Consider the following 24,381-nt stretch of genomic DNA (forward strand, 5'->3'; position numbering starts at 1 on the left):
TCATTTTTTCGGCATTTCTAATTGACCATTACCAAAGATGTGGGATTCATCTTCCAAAAGAATGAAACCCCGCTTGGTGAGACCATAGAAACGATCATATTGTTCTCGTACAACAAGAGGTTTATTCCAGGATTTATGCTTGCCATACTCCTTTATGGCCCATACACATGCAAAACTTTGTTCTCCAACTGTCTCCAATCTGATCAAAGCTAGTTTCCCCCTAAACAACGAAATACATTTCCCATCAAATTCATTGCCTGCTCCATCAAAGCAACGGTCAGGCATAGCTAGCTCTTCAAATGTCTCATTATTGACATCAAATGACAAAATCATTTCAGTCTTGTGCTTCTCTTCGCCTTGTATGATATCTACTAACCAATGCAAAGCTCCACCAAAAAATGGGATTGGCAAAGAAAAATGAAATCCAAAGTCATCAGTTTTGGGTCTCAATGAAACGTCAAGGTCCTCAAGTGTTCTCCACGAATCTGATTTTGATGTGTACACCTCAACCTCAAGCTTTCTCCTGGAATAATATGAAATCTTGACAACTTTATAGTCATTATCCTCGGAATGATAAGCAAATCCGAGTGGAATAAAGCAGTCAAAAAAGCAGTCAAACATAATATCAGGCAACCTCTTTAATTTTCTAATACTGGGATTCCACAAGTAGATAATAGCAGTTTTAGATGCTGCTTGCCATCTCTCCTCCCATACTTGAAATTCCAAACACAAAAGGCCATTGCACGAACCGACTAAGTTAGCTTGATAAGGCGGAAACCTTGAGGGAATTTCAAACTCGAAAATTTTATCAAACCCATCATGATCGCAATAAAACGTAATGACTGGTCTGTTGGAATAAGGAGGAGAAGAAGGGTTCACATACCAGGGCATGTTAACAATATAATCACCACGATCAACGTTATTGATAAATAAGTGGGTGGAGATGAAATATGGACTGGTGATTAAGGAATCCCAAGATTTGCAAACACACCTGAATCTTAGGAGTGATTTAACTGGTAGCCTTGCCAGGATGTTGAGTACAATACTGTAGTGAATATACTTCTGACGTCGAAGGGTGGTCGGTGGTTGTTCTCTTGCTGGTTCTCTTGTCTGAGACATTTTTCAGAGAGAGAGAGAGAGAGAGAGAGAGAGACGTAGGGTTTTTAGGGTTTTTATTAATATAAAAAGAGGTAGGGTTTTTATTCACGCTCCTGAGAAATTCCGAGGAATCTATATATATATATATATATGTATATATATATAGAGATGAGTTCAAGTTACACCTAGTGTAACTCTTATAAACTTACACCTTTTTTACACCGTAGATTTCTAAGAGATCTAACGGTTAAAAAAAATCATTAAATGCTATTGTTTTCCACCTTACTACCTAATTAATACTAGCATTCTCTCTCTCTCTTCTTATTTATTGCTTTCCACTATTATCATTATCTAATGGGCAATCCTTAATTTATCTAATAAAAAAACTATGATTTAAAATATTTAAATAATATTACTCAGTTGTCATCTTAATGTAGTGTGCATATATATACACACCTGTTGACGTCACTAATTAATCCCGTAATGTTGATAACTTAATCCCGCAATATTATATTATGCTACAATAACTTAATTAACTTATAGATATGCAGCTTGTACATGAGAAGTAACTCTCTCTAAGACATACGAATGGGAAAACCTTACCCAAATGGTGCTCCTCCCAAGTCACTTGAAAGTTGAAACAGTACTGCAACATTAAAAAGAAAAATAAGCTTCAAGTTCAACAAAGCATCCCTAAACAACACAGCTATACCTTTTGAGCTAACAAGCTAGAGATTAGAGAGGGAGCATACATTAAGACTCCCCAGAAATTCTAAGAGACCTACCAACAAGTTCTGCCAGCAATATCTTTTGGGTCAGGTTTCTTTTCTGTGAGTAACCGTCCCTGTACGAAACCATGGAAGTCCACAAAGATTAAGACCAAGTATAAAACATTGAAATAGCGAAAAAAATCCATTGATGCTCATTTTCCCTTTTTTTTTTTTCTCTCTAGTATATGTTCAGACTCTAGGCCTAGAGTGAATACCAAGGAGAAGATGAAGAGAGAGTGCAAAAAGCCTTAGTATTTATAGACAAAATAGGTTGGATCATGTACCCTTTTGTGCATTCTAGAATAGCATATATAAGAAATTAAGCCATTTTGTGGTTGCCAAAAGACACTAGTTTAGTGTTTGTGTTAGGGGTTTTAGTACAAAGAGTACGTAATGCTATATTTTGGAGGGTTTAATGCTGTTTCAAAATTTTGTAAGGTCAGCAAAAAAGTTGAGATAAAGTATGTGTGGAAGCTTGGCAGTGACTAGGCAATAACATGCAAGTCGAAAGAAGTTAAGTTGATTTTTATAAGCCCGTAGATTGTTGAAAAAAGGAGAAAAAAAATAAGTATCCTTAGCCTGAACAAAGTATATTGAATAATTATTTACAAATTATAAAATAAGTTCCTTTATTTATTTATTTCAAGGAGCAAATTGAAAGTAATTTGACTCTTGTTATAGGTAGTTTTGTGAAATCAATGATTATGGAATTATTTTTCAATTCTTTTTTATTAGATTGTGTTGAAGAAAATATTATATATTGGAAAGTAATAAATAAGGAGAGAGAGAGAAAGAGAGAGAGAATGCTAATATTAATTAGGTAGTAAGGTGGAAAACAATAGCATTTAATGATGTTTTTTTAACCGTTAGATCTTTTAGAAATCTACGGTGTAAAAAAGATGTAAATTTATAAGAGTTACACCAGGTGTAACTTGAACCCATCTCATATATATATATATATTATTAAAGTAATTGTAAGATAATAAAAAGCCACGTCTCCACATAATAAAAAAAAATCCATGAACATTAAAAAATATATATATATAATGATTTTTTAAAGGAAAAATAAATGGTAAACTACATATTTGGTCTCTAACATTTACATCATATTTTAATTTAATCTATAACTTTTTTAATTGTATCAATTTGGTCTCTAACTTTTTAATATCGTGTCAATTTAATCTATGCCGCTATATCTTAGATGAAAATTACTGACATGACAAACAGTTAAAATAAAATTTAAGTTTATTGTGACATAAATGAAAACTTATTTTTTATTTTAGCCATTAGACAAGTCATCAATTTTCATAAAAAAGATAATGATAGGAACTGAATTGACACAAAAAGTTAGGAACCAAATTGACACAATTGTAAGGTTAGAGATTAAATTAAAATATAGTATATAGGATAGGAATCAAATACGTAGTTTAACCCAAAAAAAAAAAAAAGGGGTACAATAAGGAAGGGTAGAAGTAGGGTAATTCTATATATCTACTTTAGAATTTGTATTACGTTCCTTTATATCATTTATCCCAATAACTAGAGATCAGTTTGGCAAAGTATAATTTACTTTAGAATTTGTCACTTTGTGATTAACGTTTGACATAACAAAGGAGGTGGCTGGAGATTTGCAATGAAAGCTTGAGCCCCTATGATCACAATCCTGCAATTAATGATGAACCTGAAGAGCAAATCGACATCGATTTCAAGCACAACCGTTGATCTCAGTTCGGTCTTTATTAGCTTCTTTTTTGTGTCTTGAGTTTGTGAGATATGAAAAATTTACAGATCTGAGCCAAAAAAAAAAATGGTTCCACAATTGTGGCTGGGTACTAGATATAGATTCTGTGGTTCCCTCATCCATGGACAGAGTTGTTTATTGGCTAGAGGGGCAGTGGCCCCCCAAATTTTTTTTAAAATCATAATAGTTATATATTTTGAATTCTTTTAACATTTAGGTCCAAAATAATTACTCTTGGTCCCCTCTCCCCAAACATTTACAAATTGGCACTTAGAACCCAACCAAAGAAAAAGCCCATCACTTTATTTTAAAATTTTAAATGGTTAAAAATACTATATCTAAGTTTTTTCTTCATTAGAACCTTGTGCAGCTTGTTGCACAGTAAGGCCTTCTTTCACTGGTTTTGACACCAGAATAGTCATGCTCATGCAATATCTCAAGAATATCACCATCTTCATTAAAGATTTTTTGGATGTAACCATTGACTTTTCAGTAGAAGTCATTGCAAATGTTGATTTTCCAAGAAAAACCCAAGGTTATAAATAACCCTTAACAATCCCATATGAAAATAGGTGATCACATGCAACATCTAGAGTCCTAGACCAAACAGTTTTCTACTCACACAGTTAGTACACGGACATGGAATCCTTTTCTCTCTTTTTTTGAGAAAATCCTTCCTGGCGCTAGACGCAAATTTCATCTAATTATTATCCATTGCTATAGGATGCTTTACAATATATACCTACAACGAGACTTCACGAATGCAAACAACAGAGGCTTAATTCTTAATTTGTTACATGCCAATTTTAGTTGAAGAAAAAAAATTATGCGTTATCTAGCAAAAGAGCCCCATGTTCCAAAGTCTAAATTTTCAAATTTGTAAAATAACTTGCAAGACACACTAAGATATAAGTATGGATGTGGGCGTCTCACATATATGGTTATTGTACTTTACCAATGAATTGAACAAAAAGCAACACAAATAGATTGACAAAAGCCAAGTTTAAGAATCATGAAGAATGGTTAATGAAAGATATATGTATTTGAAACTTCATAATCGAAAGTAATAATAAACTTCAAGTTTATTATGGAATCATTCTTACATATATGTTTTTTTTGTTTTTTTGAGATAAAGATAGACCATATGTGTTTTATTACTTATACACAAATTGACATGAGGAACAATAAATTATTTAGTTAACAATTTGTGTTTTCTTTTTCTTTTTTTTTGGGTTTTAAACTCATACTTCTTTATATTTTTAAAATTTCTTTTCAATATTTATTTTCTTTTTTAGGTTTTGAACCTTTAAAAGACATTGACAAAATAACGGATATTATTTATTTATTTTTCAAATGAAGATTGACATATAAAATATAAAATAATATAAATAATAATAGTCTAATATATATATATTATTATTATGATATACATAAAAGATGAAATACATAAAATAAAATAAATTAACAAAGGAAACAAGATATTATCACTAAATAAGTAAATAGTCAAGAAGCTTAGAGAGGCAGTATATGGCGCAGATGATCTGTTGAGTGATTTCTCTACTGAAGACTTGCGACAAATTAAAGGGTGATGGGTGGTGATAAAATGGCAAAGAAGGTACACACTTTCTTTTCGATCTCAAACCAAATTGCTTTTGATTTTAACATGGTTCACAAAATAATGGCCATAAGGGAGAGACTTGATGCAACAGCAAATGATTGGAACAAATTCCAATTGATAGAGCATCCTTTGCAAATTAATAAATGTGAGGGAGAGGGACCAAACTCACTCATTCGCACGAGAAGAATCAGTTGTTGGGAGAGAAGAGGATAAGAAAATGACCATAGATTTATTATTGAACATTGATGTGGAAGAAAATGTCTCGTTCATATCCATAGTGGGAATTAAAGGAATGGGGAAGACCACACTTTCACAATATGTATACAATGATGAGAAAGTGAAGACTTATTTTGAGTTGAAGATTTAGGTGTGTGTCTCTGATATCTTTGATGTGAAAACAATTATTGAAAAGATAACTGGATTTGCAACTGGTTTGAAACTTGAAATCCTTAATATGGATCATTTGCAAACTTCGCAGAGAACTCAAACAAAAAGTATTTTTTTTGCTGGGCAAACAAAAGAAGTACTTAATTGTGTTGGATAATGTATAGAACAATGATGAGAAAATGTGGTGTAACTTAAAAAGACTTTTGATAGGTAGCTCAAAGGGAAATAAGGTGGTGATAACTATACGGACCAAATTGGCTGCAGTAGTGCCCATGAGAATAATGGTTTTCTCTAACACATATGGCTGGATATAGAAATCTATTTAAAAGTAAAAAATCCATGCCAATTAAAATTCATTTAAAGAAACATATCAGATTAGCAATTCAGAAAACGTTAATTTGAAGAAAATATTTAATAAGGAAGTACATCAGGTACACCAACATTTGGAAAGGTTTGCTAATCAATATGCATTAATTTGGCCAACTCATAATATAAGAAAATTCTTAGGTACTCCTGGAGTACGAAGAAATGATTAAGAATGGCAATTTCTTTCCGATCCGCGGGTACCCGACCCGGCCCGACTCTAATGGACCGGATTTTACCCAGTCCGATAAGGAATAGGGTCGGATTTGGGTCTTTTAAAAAAAACCCGAACTGGGTTCGGGTCGGGTCCGGGTTTTTATGAAAATCCGGCCCGGACCCGACCTGGTTATATATATAAATACTAAAATACCCTCCTATATATATATATATATATATTTTGTTATAAACCCTAACATTTTCTTCTTCATTTCATTTCAGCTCAGTTGCAGCCCGCGTCTCATTTGTAATACTCTCACTCACACAATCTCACTCTCTCACTCACAAATCACAATCTCACTCACTCTTAATCTCACCTTCGGCCAACTACCCAACCTCTCACTGTCGGTCCAACTCTCGCCGCCGTCCCAAGCTTTCGCCGCCGTCCCAAGCTCTGTCAGTGTCACCGTTCACCGCCGGTCTCAGTTCGTTCTGTTTGGGTTCATTACGGTTTGGGACCTTTGGGATCGTTAGGGAGTTTGGGTTTCTTTTTTTTCTTTTTTTTTTGAGAATCAAGTTTGGGTTTGTGATTTCTGTGTTAGGATTTGTGTTTGTGTTTGTGATTTTGAAAGTAAAAATAAAAAATCTGAAATCTTTGTGATTGTTTTTGGGTTTTTAGTTGCTACTCTGTTTCGATTGAAGAATATGATCTGGGGTTTTTGTTTTTGGGTTTCTAATCTAGGTTAATGAACATGTTCTCGGTGTCTTGGGGGTTTTTTTTTTTTTGGGTTTCTGATCAAACTGATGTAGATTGATGAACGTGATTTGGGGTTTTTTTTTGGTGATTTCTGATCTTGGACGGGGCCCACGAGACCCGCGGGGCCCGACGAGGCGGGTCTGGGGCACAGGAAAAAAAACCCGTTTATTAAATGGGGCGAGTTCAGGTTTTTGGGACAGACCCGCAGGTCGGGTTCGGGCATTAAGAAACCCCGCCCGAACCCGACCCGTTGCCATTCCTAAAAATGATGTTTCCTCCTCTCACATTCATGGTGGACCCTACCATGAATTTAATGAGTAAACTCCATCATGATTTTAATGAGTGGACCTCACCATGAATGTAAGAAGATAGAACACTATTTTCTATACTCTAGAAGTACCTAATAATTACTCCATAACATATAAGAAAGATATCAAAGAATAAAACTGATTTCTATTTACACACTTAAATCAACATTCAATAAAAATATTGTAATCTTTATAAAAATATTCCAAAACAGGGTAAAGGTAGTGCCTGGGTAAAAGTTGAGTTCTGGTTAGAGGCATGGCTGATTGCAAGCAGTTCAATCCAATTTTGTGAGGGTTGGATGTTCCAGTGGAAAATTCCTCCTAGTTTTCCTCTCTATATCAACCCCTCTGTACATTACTAGCTCCATTTTCGGACAAATATATGTCTTCAAAGTTGAATTAGACACTCAGATTGAGTGACTGTGTGTCTGATTCTAGAATATATAACTCAAAAAGAAAAGCATTACAAAGATTTTATTTCATTTATACAACCGATAACTTCACTTTTTAGTACAAACATCTCCATGCACTTAATAAGTTATCACATTTGCTCCATCGAGTAAGGCTAAGCTCTCCATGAAAGTAGCTACAAATGAAATATTTTGAATACGAACACGTTTTTCACGAAAAGTTTCAGGGTCAATTAAAACATATTAGTTTTTTTCCTCGTCTTAATTCACCATTAGAAGACATCCGAAATTGTTCATGCGATAGAATTAAACCGCACTTGGTGAAACCATTGAAACCATCATATTTTTTGGGTACAACAAGAGGTTTATTCCAAGATTTACGTGTGCCATACTCTTTTATCACCCATATGCATGTGAATTTATGTTCAACAACGCTCACAAATCTAATCAAAGCTAGCTTCCCCCTAAATAACATAAGACATCTCCCAGGATGCTCTCCATCTAAGCAATGATCAGGTGGCGCTAGCTCTTCGAATGTCTCCTTATCGATATCAAATGACAAAATCATTTCACTCTTGTTGTTCTCTTCATCTGGTATGGTATCTAATAACCAATGCAAAGCTCCACCAAAGAATGGGATTGGCAAATAATAATTATGATGAATTTCAAACTCAACATTAGTTCTAAATGAAAACCCAACCCTTCTTCAAGAATCCGATTTTGATGAGTACACCTCAACCTCAAGTTGAGAGGTAACGCATCGTAAAATCTTAACAACCTTAGTCAATACTCTTAGATTGATAACCAAATCCAAGTGACACAAGGTGTGATTGGCTTTCACAAGGATCAGGCAACCTCTTTAACTTTCTGATGTTGGGGTTCCACACGTAAATAACATTAATCATAGTGCGTGGAGGACAAAAATTCAGACACAAAAGGCCATTGCACGAACCGACTAAGAAGGTGTCATGATGAGAAGGAAGGTTTAAGGGAATTTCAAACTGGAAAATTTTATCAAACTCATGGTCACAATAAAACATAATAGCTGGTCTATTTGCAGGAGGAGGAGGAGAATTGAAACATGACATGTCAAGGATATAACCATGATCCTTATTATCATGATCATTGTTATTATAACAAATAAGGTGAGTAGAGATGAAATAGGGGCTTGTGATTAAGGAGTTACAGGATTTAGAAACACACCTGAATCTGGTGAGTGATTTAACTGGTAGCCTTGCTAAGATGTTGAATACCATGTCGTCCGGAAGATGGTTGTTCTTGATCTTTCCAAGGGTTGGTGGTTGTGCTTTTGTGGGTTCTCTTGTTTGAGACATTTTTTGAAGGAAGGGGACAGAGCAGAGTTTTGAATTTCGATCTGTTCTATGGTACGTACCAGAGAAAAGCAGTGAATCTAATGGTAGAGATAAGTCATAAAAGGTGAGGGATATATTAAGAGTGAGAGTCAGAAAACGTGTGAATAAAAAAAAAAAAAAAACAAAAAAACAGAACAAAGAAGATGGAGAAGAAGCAACGTGAGAAGGTTAAGAAAGAGAAGAAGAGGAACCAGAGTAGTAATGTGAGAGAAGAAAGGGAATGGACGATGGTATTGAGAGTTGAAAAAGTAAGGAATAAAATACTAAGGACAAAGCTTCTATCTAATGCCTTCAATGCACTGAACTCGCTGCGAACATTGGTCTATTTTCGAAATAGAGCTGAAATAACTCTAAAATAATTTTTAAATATTTTCGAAACACAGAAAATAATACTTCATTTTCTCGCATTTATGGTAGAATTCATTCATTAAAATCACGATAGAATTCACCAAAATGTAAGAAGAGAGAGTACTATTTTTTTCATGCTCCGAAAATTTCAAAAAAATTTCGGTGACTCTCTATATATAGATGTATACGTGGGAGTGTAGCAAATTTTAAAGAAAAAAATGAACTTTCTTGAAAATTCCCTGATTTATAAATGTTAATATATAAGTACTTTGTTAATCTTTGCACGCGCGTGGTCAAAGGGCGGCCGGCAGTTTTTTTTTTTTTGGTTTTGTTTCTTAAAATTTTTGAAATCAAGATGTATTTATTTGTCCATTTGTATAATCAACTCTTTATGCTTTTGTCGGATTAATGCATTTTTCCAATACAATAGTAACGCATGATTAGTGCCTTCGGCGTGATTGCAACACAATGTATGACCATCAAAATTAATCTTTCAAATTTACATCAAGTCAATTTGTATAATAATTCCATACAATTATTTTAGATAAAATTTTGTATAATAATTCAATACAATAATAGTAATAGTTAAATAAAGTTTGGTTACAAACTTGGTTAAAAAAAATTAACATGACTATATATTTTGAAAATCTAACCGTTGGATTACATGTTTTTATGTTCTTAACACACATGTTAAATTTTGTGACAATTTGTATAATAATTCCATACAATTATTTTAGATAAAATTTTGTATAATAATTCAATACAATAATAGTAATAGTTAAATAAAGTTTGGTTACAAACTTGGTTAAAAAAATTAACATGACTATATATTTTGAAAATCTAACCGTTGGATTACATGTTTTTATATTCTTAACACACATGTTAAATTTTGTGAAAATCGGATTACATGTCTTTACTATTCGATCCATAACTTATTTTTTATGCATAATTTTAGACTAAAAAAATTCGAAAAAATTTGCTTAAAAAAAAAAATCGAAATTTAAACATTTAATTTATAACAATCATAACATAGCTATTGTTCTTTGATCTTCTGAAAATTTTGCTATAAAAAGAAAATGTAATTCATTTGTGGATTTGTCAAAATTCACATCTAATAAAAAGATATTAAATACAGCTGTAGCCTTAAGTTACAACCAAGCTTGTTGCCAAATTAACTTTATTCATAATAGTTTCCAACACATGATCCAGCATAATAAATAAAATTTCATGTCCCAAAATGAAGAGGTAATAGGACAAGGGTCCCCTTGATAGTAAATTGTAAACAAATAATTTTTATTAATTTATATTATTATTATTTTGTTTAAAAATTGATAATATTGCGTTGATTTTTGAAATAATTATGACGTCAAATTTTGAAAGATGGTCTTTATATTTATTTGGTTTATTTTAGTCAAATTTTATATTTATACTAATTAAATATATTAATTTATATTTTAAATAATTATTAAATTAATTATAATGTCATCATGGTTCGACCTCAAAAACCTTAACCCTCTTCCTTTTCTAGTTCGATAAACGGTCTGGGTTTCAAAACCGTGCTCATACCATGTTCTTCCTTTTCTTCCCTTTCTCAAAAATTCCTCTTTTCCTCCACTGCCACAACAAAAGAGAGAGAGAGAGAGAGAGAGAGAGAGAGAGGCGGCTCTCTTGATCGTCGGCCGAAGAACAAAGTCGCCAAAATTAGGCCTCCAAGGCCAAAGCTCATTGAGGTTCTATCTCAATCTCATTCCCTATCTCTCTTGGAATTTTCTCCCTCTCTTTGCAAGTTCCGATCGAGATGAGTTTGTTGGGTTTGGGTTTGCAATTTATGATCAAGATAAGGTGGTGCATTTGTTGGGTGGGAAGCTGAAGGTGTTTGTGAATCTAGTGGTGTGTTTGTTGGGTGAGGAACTTAAGGTAAAGTGAATCTAGTCTTTGGTTTTGTTTTGTGGAACTCAAGTCTACGTTAAACTGCCACCACTTGGAACTCGAGTTCTTTCTTTAAACTCAAGTCTCTAAAACTCGAGATATTAGTTTGTTAAAATGTTTAGGAAACATGCTAACTAACTAAATAGTTCCTAAAATGATGTTAAATGGCAAATTTGGCCCCAGTTTTAGACAACCTTCTTGGCTTTTTGCTGCACTTTGTACTGTTTTACCTTATTTGGTTCCGTTTTGTGCTTCTTATTTTAACTTGGGGATTTCGAAAAATACAATTATAGGTACTAAGAGGAAATCTTGGAAATCCCTTAATAGTGCTGATACATTGTATACTAGGTACTTAAACAATAACATGCCAGTTGCTACTAACAATTGTCAGGTGTGCATCAACATGATTGGGAAGCTTTGCCCCAACACTAACAGAACCATGTTACAAGCGGGTCAAGTTTTACTTTACCAATTCAATGATGGGCCCATAAAACGGTTAATTCATGAATCTCAGGAGAGTTAGCTTGTCTTAGATATTCTTTCTTTTCTTTCTTTTTTTCTTTTTTAATACTGTTATGATTCGATAGTTACAACAATGAAGAATGGAGGATTTCAACCATAAACGTCTCCATTGAGTGCTAGTTCACCTTGGCAGACATTCATCATATTTACTCCAACATTGACAGCACAAATCTAACGCTAAACAAGTTCAAGAATTATTAAGAGAAACTAGCACAAATAAAGCAAGATGCAAAGAATTTAGGACACATCAGTGAGAACTGCTCAGCATATTCACAATATTTCTTTGCAAAAAAGAACCAATGCTTTCTCTCTCTCTCAACCAACCCCTACCCCAGGGCAGTGGAGAGTGCCCGGGTAAAAACTGAGTTCTGGTTGGAGGCGTGGCTGATTGCAAGTAGTTCAGTCTAATTCTATGAGGGTTGGAGGTTCCACTGTGCAATTAGAGCAATTAGCCACAGCCAAGAGTGAAAATTACAGCAGAAAAAATACCCTAACTTCTTGAGCATCATACTTTTTTTTTCTTTTCTTGCCTAGGTGGAAAACTTCACTCCTCAAGAGCTCAGGGGTTTTAAGAAAATAGATTGTGAAACTGGCCACTTTAGTTTTCTGTAGGCAACGAATCAGATCTGCAGATATCCCCCCGACAAAGTGGGCATACCCTGTGCACCATAGAAGAAAAATTTTCTTAGCATTGGTGGCAGCAAACAACACTTTTATTAGTAATGCAGCAAGTTAGATTTAGGGAAGTGGACACATGAATGAAACTTGCACTCAATCATGACAAGTAAATAGAACATCATTCATATGGAGAGTACCAATGACATAAGCTCAATCTTATCATGGATTTTTTTTTCATCTCTTATGATAAGTAGCGTATCATGGATCTTTTCTACACCTCCATAACATGTCAGTCCATTTTATGATTTTGGAAAACCTTCTAATATAGCTTGCAAATGAATTTCATTGTCAAAACAAAATGACACCACAAGATAACCAAAGTGACTACAGAAAAGAGAGAACTCAAAGGGTCAGACATAGTAATATTGATTACACTTGTCCTATACATAAGCCATGCAAAGACACCAAAAGGAGAAGAAAGCCTACAACATCCATAACTGGCATATTATCTTTGACAGAAGAGCCCATCATCCCCCCCGTGACTCTCAGCAGGTGCACAGAGACATGAATGACATTCATTCTCTTTTTTTTGATAAGTATCAATGACATTCATTCTCAAAAGCAAGTACATATAATTGATTCAATAGCTCCACTGGGAAAAAGAACATAACCCCCTTTTCATGGCAGTCTTATACTTCTAATTTTGAGTCATCTATTGGAGCAAATCCAAATAATTTCTTGGGCAAAATCATTTAGTAACTGGGTTCAATGAGGGGCTACCAAAAGACATTTTCCCTATGTTGTCAGTCACATGAAACATGACCTTGAAATCTGAAATATCTCCTTATATTTGACCTGTGAATAGTTCCAACTCTAGTTTCATTAAGTACACTGCCAACAGAAAATGTTAACAACGGGACAACTTCTGGCATATGCTTGATGAGCTCATTCAGGTTCAAAGATGGATAAACCTATTGTAATTGGAAACACAATTCCCTCTCCTCTTATGGCATGGGACAACATCCTCTATACAAGTTTTTTTTTTCCTTGGTGCAAAAACACTCCTAGTTAATATCTGAAAAAGATGATACCATGATATTTTCTCCAGCATGCAAAAAATTTACTGTTTTAGTTAGAATTTCAAAAAAAAAAAAATTATACCCAATTTGAGACTATACTACTAGATTTTAATCTCTCTCCCCACCCACCACCAAACACAATTCCCTCTCCTCTTATGGCATGGGACAACATCCTCTATACATGTTTTTTTTTTCCTTGGTGCAAAAACACTCCTAGTTAACATCTGAAAAAGATGATACCATGATATTTTCTCCAGCATGCAAAAAATTTACTGTTTTAGTTAGAATTTCAAAAAAAAAAAAATTATACCCAATTTGAGACTATACTACTAGATTTTAATCTCTCTCCCCATCTATAAACAAAAGATTCTGAAGCAAAATCATGCCAGCATTATAAACTTGACAATTGTTTGTAATTCCAAAGATCCAAGTCTGCAAGTTGGTACAAATTACATGACCATAGAAATGGGAAAAAAATCCAAGGAAACTTTTATTCTTTTTCTTTAGGAATACCTATCTGCAGAAAACATATGTAACCAAGTAATGAAATTACATGAGTATTTGGGGGGTCTTCAAGTCTGGTTGGTTCAACTCATATTTTTGCTAATATCACGATCTATTAGCATTATTCTTCACCATGTCACTCTCAAACTATACAAGAGGCTGTGGAAGCACTCATCCACATTTTCACTCTTCTAGGTCAGCTAAAACCAATTTTTGAGTGTCACAGTCCAAGAAACAAATATACTGGCACTTACTCAACAATGCAATTGTAAACAAACTTACACATGTATGCAATTGTATTCATATATGGAAATCATATGTAAGAATGATAGAAGACCAGACCCATCTTATACCTGTGAATCTCCTTGAGCCACTTGTCTACACATGTTCTATGAAATTCATGATGGCAAGGCAAAATCCGCAAGCTATCTCCCTCCTCGTATTCCACAAGGCATATATAACATCTACAAGATCATCAAAAACAGAAGGCAACTTAAGATAATCCAGTATAATGAGATACAATTATAATAGAATTTCAAATCACTCTAAACTATATTGAACCAAAAAAAATAAAAAGAACAAACTTATTAATTACATCATATTCACAGAAGTGTATGAGTAATAGAAAGAGAAAAGGGAAGAAACCTCATGTAGCAGTGAAAGGTAATAAAGGGCAGCAACTCTTAATAATTACAAATAAAAAGGATAATCCCAAAAAAAAAATATTCTGCCAAACAATTTATATAAAAGATTGTAACCCAATTATCAATTGATAGCACCAGTTCATGCAAAAAATGATGAAGGGTAGAACCATATCTGAGCCACCCCCTACCAAGTTTGTTAAAATTAATATCCTACAGGATTGGTAGAGGAACCTTACAGATCAGATCAAGAATCATAAGACTAATGATTAAGTATATCCGACAATAATTAAAATTTTCAATGAAAAAGTACAGTTCCTCATAGGATCATGCTTGATGTTTATAATGCCAAAAGCAAACAAGAATTAGAACAATTTACTTAAACTCATTTTTTAATGGTATAATGCTTAGCGGATGGTATCCAATCCCTTTAAAAAAAGGAAAAGTCTCATTTTTGCGTATCTTTCCTCTTCTGTTAGATAAATTTTACTTATCTAACTAATGAGATTTGAATCCTAATTTAGGTACCATTCCATATTTAAAGAAAGTTTCAATTAAAGCAAAAGGGGTAATGCTACTTCGCTCATTTAATAATGAAACCCACATCTCACCTAACCCAAAAGAGGTGATGTACTTAAATAAGATTCTCTATAATGTTGGTGCATTTGTAATATCACAAAAAATGGTATTGCTTGCTTTGAAGAAATATTTAAGAAATGAAACCAGTGCCTGTATTCTTTAACTAGAGAATTTTTTAAAGAAACCGCCATGGATAAGCAGGCACCAACAATGGCAATGAAATAATTTAACTTGATATCAAAGCCAAACTAAAAGCCATTAAAACAATTTAGAAATAGTTGTGAGATAAAAAAGGATGCCAACGTCAACATCTATCCAATTACATAATGTTGACACTAATGTTGGTACAAACACCTGAGTCCAGTGATCACATGCTTCACCTCTCTCTACAGTGATTTTTGGGTAAATTTTTAGGCCATTCGTGAGTTTCCTAGTTTACAATGATTTTTCAATTTACCAGCATATTTTTTCAATCTTTGATTCTGGAGCTCTTTTGCTATTTTTGTCAGATGGGCTTAGATCCATAAGTTTCAAATAGGCCTCAAAAGGACCAAATTGATGGTTGTTTGCTGATTTATGGAAGATTTATGCCATATTTTTTGAATTTGAGAGACTTCGCATTACACATGAGTAGGAAGTACACAATAGGCTGAAATTCTATTGTTGATGATTGGTTGATTTATAGTTTTTTTTTAATATAGTTCTGTTGATTCTTCGAATTTATACTGTATTGATCTGATTGAATAAATATTTACTCTCAAGGCTGAGGAAAAACCAACACCACTTAACGATGATGGTATGCCTAAATAAACTAACTTGAAAAAATTGAATAGTCTAAATTATCTAGCTTGGACACTTTTTCTTTTGATAGATACAATAGAATTTCAATTTATGGTGTTCACTTTATGATTATTTTTTTGTTATCAAACTAAGACACCAATTGGTTTTTGATGTAAGCAGAGTTTGAACCACAAATCTCTTATTCAATGACAAGATACTTTACCAATTGAACTAATTGGAATCCACTATCTAGCTTGGACACATGCTGTGAAAATCTTTCTATATAGGCAACAACAATTTAAATATTTAAATGATAACCCTACTAAAACAAGAGATTCAAATTATGAGAACATGATGAGTGAAAATTCTATTGTTATGAGATTGAAGTAGAGTAGGAATTCTATTTTTATGGCTAATTTGAGGTAGCCAAGCCTCAGTTTCCAGCAGCATAGCAACACCAAGGTTGAAACTTTTCCTTCCATACTCAAGCCCTACCCCTACATTCCCTCATCACTTGAAAACACCAATCTTTTTCCCAAACCTACTGACAAAACTAACCCTAGAAAACACTCTTTTAGCCACTACAGAGTAAACATTGGTTTGGAATCATCTGAAAGAAACAAGCATTCAGCATAATATCTTGTAGTAGAGCTATATTTTTAGCTCAAATGCTGCTGCCAGAGCATGTGATTGCCCCCTTTCCAAGCCATATTCCTAAGTAAGTACCCCACATTCTAATTATCAGTCATGCCCAACTCTCCCTTATTTCATTCCCGAACTCACCATCAACCCGACAGTAGGAATTGTTTTCACTTGAAGCTCACAGCAGGTAAAATGTCATAGAGATGTTGTGTTAATATGTAGACCCTCTGCCAAGAAAATCTTCCAACTCATATGCAATTCAATACACCATTCAAAATTTCTCTCATAAGTTGCCAAAATCTCCAGCTTCCCTACACCTCCTCTTTCATCTAGTCTAGGAGATAAGAGCTGCCTTCCACCTGTAAATCCCATTTTTCCCCTCAATTAGTAGAAGAAAGGGGTGCAACACAGAGACTGCCTTACACCAGTAGACCACTAAGAACTTGAGCCTCCACCTCAATTGTAAATCCTTCGCCTTTATGCAACAAAGAGCTGTGAATACATTCTTTTTTATTTTTCAAGGCCAAGTGAAATTAAAGAAGAGTATTAAACCATGAAATGAAGAGTAAACCCAAAAAGAAGACAGACCTCTCTCTGTCTCTCCTTTTATTCCTTTTTAGGTAAAATACAACTCCCACATATTGAACCCTAGTCTCACCTACCACCACTTATTTATGGGGGAAGGTGACATTTGGTCTAATGACATTTGGCAAAAAAAAGCAAGAAAGTAGAACGAGGCCCAAAAAAAGTCTTAAATATACTTTTCTTCCCTAAAATGTAATCCAAGTTCAAGTTTTACCCCTCAATTTAAACGTTAAAATTAAAAAAAAAAAAAAAGCATTCATTTGGTCTTCCGTCCATCCATTGTTAACATTATTCTAGGCTACATCAACACTCCGCCTGCCATATATGCAATTTCTTTAATGGTAGATGGACAAAAGGACCAAATGATATACCTTCTATTTTTTTTTTTTTTTCCAACAATAATGCAACTTTCCAAATTTGAGGGACAAAAATCAAATTTGGACAAAATTTCAAGGATAATTATATTTTAGAGGGAAAAAAACTTCTTCCATCTTCTTAAAAAGACCACACTTTACCTTTACAATCTTCAAAAGTTGAAGACTCCTCTCCATCCAAACAGACCAACAAACAGACAATACCACTATATTCAACAAAATCTTGCATAGCTTCCCCATATTTGGCAAGCAGGCTCTCAAAGTGGAATACCATGCCAAATAACAGTGTTCCTCTGCTTCCTGAACCTCCCTTCCTTAACATCTCAACTGTTGTCTTATCATATGTATCATCACTTCATCACTGAACCCCAAAAACTGTTCCTCGTCATTAAAAACCAATGTGAAATTTGCAAACTTATTTCCAAAATATTAAACAAAATCCCTTGTTTGACATCAAGATTCACTTTTAGTTCAATTGGCACACTTCTGCAACCATTGTTCAGGATGGTTTTCTTTGATAGCAGAATCTTACATAACTTCTCTTTGTGGAACAAGTTCCTTGTCATTACATAACAGAACTGGCTCAATTTTTTTATTTGGGGGGACTGATAAGAGTAAAAGCACTCAAATTAATTGATCCTTTTCTAATATTTTACTTTTTTGATTGCCTCAATCGATTTATAATGCAATATCTCATTCCCACTAAGGCAACTTTCATCACTTGACAAACTCCCCCCCCCCCCCCCCCCCAAAATCCTTTTTTCCCTCCATCTTCTTGATAAAACTTAAACTAATACCATCCCAATTACACCCCCAAAAGCCATGGGTATGGAAAGAGTCATGAGCCTACACATACTTCATTACATTCCAAGAGCTCATCAAAGAGCTAATGGATTAGAAAAAGAGATGGTAAACCAAACAATGACGATGACCTCTACAAATGAACATAACAAATTGGCACACCCTTGATATATAAGGTTACAAAAAATGTTAGGTGATTTGATAAGAGAGTCCACAACCTGGACAGCCAAGCTGGCTGCATCCACCACACCATTAGCCCTTAGTTAAACATCCATATCATTTTGCTCAAAAGTTTAAACATTTCCACATGTTGAAATTTATGACTCATTCTGCAGTGAACAAGTACTGCAGTTAATGGCTTGCAAACAAAAGTACCAATGTATTTTCCACTTGTTTCTCTTTTCGCATTGAATGTGCAGAGAGTGACGTTACTATACATGGAGTTAGAGACTAAGAAATTGATAGAAGTCCCAATATGTTTATGATTGCTACATGCATAGGTGATACAAGCAGTTTAATATTCAACCACCTCAATTAAAGACATCTAGTGAACTGGTCTGACAGCCAGACAGTAGAGAATATAAAAAACTTACTGTGCAGCCTCCTCATTCTGATGTTTTTGCAACTTGGTGTAAAATTTGACAGGCAGAGACTCTACAACTTCATTAGGAGCAGGGACAGATCCAATCGAAGATACAGAAGGCCGGGAGGATAAAACTACAGATTGCTGGTGAATTTCATCCAGAACCTAATTAAAATATGTAAAGAATATTCAACTTGTATAAACAATGTAAAAAATGGCCATCAGAGAGGCTATTACATATTAGCATTACCTCAAATAATGCTTCAGCTAGCATAACAATTCTTGATATGCTGGCCCTAGCACCGCTGTCATCATTTAAGTTGGCATCCCGGTTACTAATATGACATGTACAACGACCCGTCCGATGTTGACCGGATAATATACAAGACCTCTCATGTCCAGACAGGTTTTCAAAACGACTACCCAACCGCTGAAGAGCACGAACCTACGCAATGAAATGTTAGTCACCATGAAAAACACACACATAATGATGGATAACCTTATTAAAATTTCCTTACAACAAGGGAGAAAAGGGTCTAGGTGGGAACTACGCTGAGTCCAGCACAACAAAATGCGTTTAGATTGACCAATGACCATTGAGATCAATGTTGGGCCTAGTCATGTTCCAAATGAGGCTGCCTAATGGTAAGCACCACTAACCAACATGTATGGCATGTGTATTGCTATGCTAGATAGTCTGGATTTGCAATAAAATAGAAGACTTTCTCAAAATGTAACATAAATTAAAAACTTGAGATCTAGTTACATCTTTTTTGGCTAAAGATTTCAGCAGACCACAAATATTTAATCAGTGAGAAAATTTACAAACCTGGGATCGTATTCTTCTTCTCCGTTCGAGGAAATTTGATCTGTGTTCCAGAAGATCATGATACCTGCCTTCTCGCGATCGTGAAGTTTCCACCTCGTAATCTTGGATACTGTATAAGGAGCTAGAATTACTGGGTGGAGGATAACCAGAAGTAGTTGGAGTATTTACAGCACTAGCTTCAGCTACTGATTCCCTTGTCTCACCCTCCCAGGCCTGTCTACCACTACGCTGACTAGCATCTCTCACTTCTCCCTCTTGTTGCAAAGGACAAACTGTTAAATCAGACAACGATGATCGACGAAGAACTCTGTCACGAAGTCTCCCAACACTTAGGGTTCGACTGAAACGAACATTACGTTCAACAGGTTCGCGAGCTCCAATCCGCCTATCAGAATGTCTAGTCTCAACACTCTCAGTTTCTGGATGAAATCTTGGCAAATACAAGTTTACATCAACCCCATTTCTTGTACTATCACCATCTCTGGCCACATTGTGGATATTAGACATTGTCTGATTGTCTTGCAAATTGTCAGAACAATCAGGTGCTGGAGCATTTAAACTCAAACTACTGTTAGTATCTTCGCAACATTGCGTGGATGTTTCATTAATCAATGATGCAGGAAGCAAGTCACTACCTTGTTGAGTTTCATTTCTATGAATGAAGCCATTGGCAGGTCCTGCTCGTAGATGAAGCTCATCTTCATCATTCAATATTGCAAGATTTGTCGTAGAAACAGGATAAGGCCTCGATGACCCTAAACTGGTCGCTCTGCTGAGTCTGAAGCTTATATTACCAGGAATAAAACTAAAGCGAGAAAGGAAACGACTTGAAGGGTTTAAGGATTGAGTTGAAGAAGCTCGGGCAGAGCTGCTACCAGTTCTGGATACAGTACTTGTGACACTTGATTGTCCCCATCCATCAAGATCAACATCAGACGATAGACAAGGCAGTTCATCAGATTTTTCATCTTTTACCTTTCTGTAACACTCAGTTTTCTCCTCATCCGACTCTGTTTCAGTTCTACTTGTACATGGAGCTATACCACCACCATTTCCTGCCTTCCCGTAATTGCAAACCTGAAGCATGATTTACATATGACACATAGGTCATTTGTAAAAACTGATAATAGTAAACTTTTGGATCAACAACAATATTACAATACAAGCACAGATTAGAAGCATAAAATGTCAGGTCCAACAAGACTTAACTAAATGATTACATTTCATCGTTATGCCCTTCGATACTTGTAGCACTAAAAATGATAGTCTGTCACTATGCACAAACGCAGAACTAGGTGGTAAGTTGGGGGGCCATCCCCCCTCACCCCAAAACAAATAAATAACAACCCCCCCCCCCCCCCACGCCTGCCCCTATCCCCAACCAAAAAAAAGTAGACATCTTTCTTAAATTCAAACATTCATAAAATGAAAATAAAGGTATAATCATATTACAAAGATAATAAAAAGGTTCAATTCACATTTATTTTTTTTTCTTTTTTTGTGTAAAGAAAAGTTAAGTTCTTTAAAGATTTCAATTTTTATTAATCTTTATAAAATCTTACATGATATTGTATTAGTTTAGTCATTTCTCAAAAAGCATTAAGTTTTTAAATTATGTTCTCTAAGCAAACACAAACCCACACTCGCGCGCCCACACACATCTATGTATGTAATGTTTATACATATAAATACCCAATTATGTATGTAATGTATGCATATATGTATATAATGCAATGCAACCCCACAACCCAACCCGACCGGGCCTTCACTCACATTGATTCGATTCATCTATAAGAAAAAAACAAAACAAAACAAAACTAATGTTGCATAAATTTCCTTAAACCAAGATGTGATTAGAAAGATCAAAGGTGGGTCATACACTAACATCTGATCTAAATCTAATAATAATAATAATAAATTAATTAACAACATTCAAAACAATGTGGGATCTGAAATATGATTGAAAAGGGAAGGGGCAAAATGGGAAGAGTCAAAGGGACCGAACCTGGTGATCATCGTCTTCATTGGTAGTAGATGTGGTTGTTCCTCCTTTCAGACAAAATGACTTCAAAACTCCTCCTCCTCGGTGCCTGTTACTACTACTAAACGACGTCGTAGCAGAAGCACCACCACCACCACTACCAGCACTGCTTGACCCTTTGCTACTACTGGATCCCATTTTCGGACAAATGTGTGTTCTGACAGACAGAGTGAGTGTCTGAGTCTGACTGACTGTGTTTGCAGTTTGGTTTTCTTACTACAATGTTGAATGAATCTGTTTCTCTTCAGATCTATTACACATCTACGTGTAATGTGTGATGAAGAGGGAACTCACTCACATTTTTACAATTCTTTTCTCTTTGTTTGCTTGGTAAAACTTTTTCTTTTTTCAAAAAAGTGTGATAGGGAAGGTAATGAATATGATTATTAAATGGAAAGTTTTGAGTAAAAGGAGGGAGATTGTTTTTTTTGGGGGAAAAACTTAGCACTGCTCCGGGCTACCACAAAGTAGGTAGGGCCTCACATGTTTTTTAGACACTTCTCTATACATTTTCAATTTCTCTCTCTCTTTCTCTCTCTTTTGATAGTAAAAGTTGGAATATTCTCATACTTAATTTTACCATTTATTTATTTATGTGACCATGAATGGTCGACAAATTTGATAGGTCAATGAGTAAAAAATGTCCATCATTCCCAATTGCAAAAGTTAAGTTTTTTATTTTATTTAAAAAAAAAAATAACTTATAGGATAAAATATAAAAATTTTGAGGTTTTGAATAATATCAATTGCTACCAAAACTTTTCAAAAATATCTATTTTGCAACTTTAGAAAAGAAAGATGAAGGAAGCTAGAGTGTAACTATTATTTGAAAGTTTCTTACTTTTCTAATAAGTTATCTATTTTCTTCCTATAGCTTGCCTTAATGGCTAGATCTTTACATGAGATTACATTATGGCAATCGTATACACAAATAAATGTTATGAGAATGAAATGGAGAAGTAGTGAAATTTACCCACACATTTGGTGTCCTGATGAAAAATGACTTGGGCTCCCATGCACATTACATGGGTTCGAGCACGCCCATCAGCATTTTGTTGTTGCCCTATCCGTTTGTGCCCTAGAGCGAGTTGGGCTTTGTTATGGTAACTCCTAGGTAGTGTAGCCACATGGGTCCCCCCAACTCATTTTTCCTTTACCGAGAAAAAAAAAATAGTGAAATTTTCAAACTATGATTAAGTAATGTCTGTGCTTAGTCAGCATACTTGACTTGATGTTTTTGAAAAGTTCTGTTAGTAGGCATTATTAGCCCAAATACCTCAATGGTAGTTTTTGTATTCAATATCCGTTTGGATATAGATGAAAATGGTGCATTTTGTGTTTCAAGTTTCTTTTTTTTTTTTCTTTTTTTCTTTTTACCAGAAGCGCGTTCACGTGGGACACAGACCTGCCAATGGGTCCCGTGCACTGTGCACGGGACCCACTACTCTTTGAACATCTACACATTTCATTGGAATGGCACTGTCAATGGGTCCCTTGTACTATTTACGGGACCCACAAACATCTTTTTTCGCCAAAATTTTAATTAAAAATGGATCTCACGGCACTGTTCACACATTTTAAATTTATTTTATTACAGTGTTTTCAGTTTTCAGCAAAATAAACGGTATTTAAATGGACCATTAATCCAAAATTTTAGGGTTTTGATTATCTGAGACTTGGTAAACACTAAATGTCATGTCTTAAATGTAGATATGTTATATTAGTGTCCATAAGAGGAGTAGCGTGTCCGTGAAACTTTAATTTTCCTTATTTTTATCAGGCGGTAATAGCAATGCTAAGTGACTGGGGTGTTTGGTACATATGTTTAAAAACGTGTGTTTTATTGTTTGAAAACATGTGTGGAAATACGTGTAGATGAAAAAGTGTATGAAAATACATGTAATGTTATTTAAAAACTGAAAATGTGTGTTTGAGTGGGTGTACCAAACACCCCCACATTTTACTTTTTGTTTTTTTTTTTGAAGGAATATAGCATTTTACTCTAAATAATCAATCCAATTATCAGGTGCTCTTAAAATTTTTATTTATGAACTATTTAAGGAAAATTTTGAAATATAAAAAAGCTATTAAAAAAGTTAGTTATTTTTTATATTTTTCTCACTAAAGTTTTTTAAAAATATTTTCTAAAGCGATGCTTATAAGACATTCATTAACTTTTTTTTTTTTTTTTTTTGATAATTACAAATTACCACCTGTGGTTTAGCCCAAATTTAACTTACCCACATGTGGTTTCATTTTTTACACTTTTACCTACCTGTGTTTTCCTCCGTTACTACTTCATAATCCACCTCCCTTTTAGATGTTACTCTAACACATAACTCACCAAAAACAAAACCCAAAACAAATCAAACAAAACAAAAACTTTTAATAATATTGTCTGTTTTTGTGTTGTGGTTTGTGTGGATGAGCTCCTCCTCGATCTTGTCACTGTTCTGGAGCTCCACAGCCATTGCTTCTCTCGATGATAACTCTCTCTTTGGCTAACTCCAATGACAATCAGCATGTCAATGTGTGAGGTATGCCT

At 34.4% G+C, this 24,381-nt stretch overlaps 2 protein-coding genes across 4 annotated transcripts; both read right to left on the reverse strand.

Annotated features, from left to right (window-relative positions):
* LOC115971673 (F-box/kelch-repeat protein At3g23880-like) lies at positions 1–1,119 on the reverse strand. Its single transcript, XM_031091681.1, has one exon. It carries the CDS (start codon positions 1,117–1,119, stop codon positions 1–3), a length of 1,119 nt encoding a protein of 372 aa, XP_030947541.1.
* A 10,833-nt stretch (positions 1,120–11,952) lies between these two features.
* LOC115971515 (E3 ubiquitin-protein ligase MBR1) lies at positions 11,953–22,300 on the reverse strand. 3 transcript variants are annotated; one of them, XM_031091482.1, is made up of 7 exons: positions 21,801–22,298; positions 20,431–20,872; positions 19,796–20,340; positions 19,217–19,411; positions 18,977–19,131; positions 14,335–14,445; positions 11,953–12,439 (listed from the first exon to the last, which is right to left on the reverse strand). In XM_031091482.1, exons 1-7 carry the CDS (start codon positions 21,972–21,974, stop codon positions 12,379–12,381), a joined length of 1,683 nt encoding a protein of 560 aa, XP_030947342.1. In that variant the 5' UTR covers positions 21,975–22,298; the 3' UTR covers positions 11,953–12,378. The 3 variants fall into 3 exon arrangements, with proteins under 3 accessions (XP_030947342.1, XP_030947341.1, XP_030947340.1); XM_031091481.1 differs by having other exon boundaries at positions 18,977–19,110; positions 19,796–20,872; positions 21,801–22,300; XM_031091480.1 differs by having other exon boundaries at positions 19,796–20,872; positions 21,801–22,299.
* Between the last annotated feature and the right edge of the window lie 2,081 nt (positions 22,301–24,381).

Source organism: Quercus lobata, chromosome 12 (genome assembly GCF_001633185.2).
Source record: "Quercus lobata isolate SW786 chromosome 12, ValleyOak3.0 Primary Assembly, whole genome shotgun sequence".
Classification (NCBI taxonomy): domain Eukaryota; kingdom Viridiplantae; phylum Streptophyta; class Magnoliopsida; order Fagales; family Fagaceae; genus Quercus; species Quercus lobata.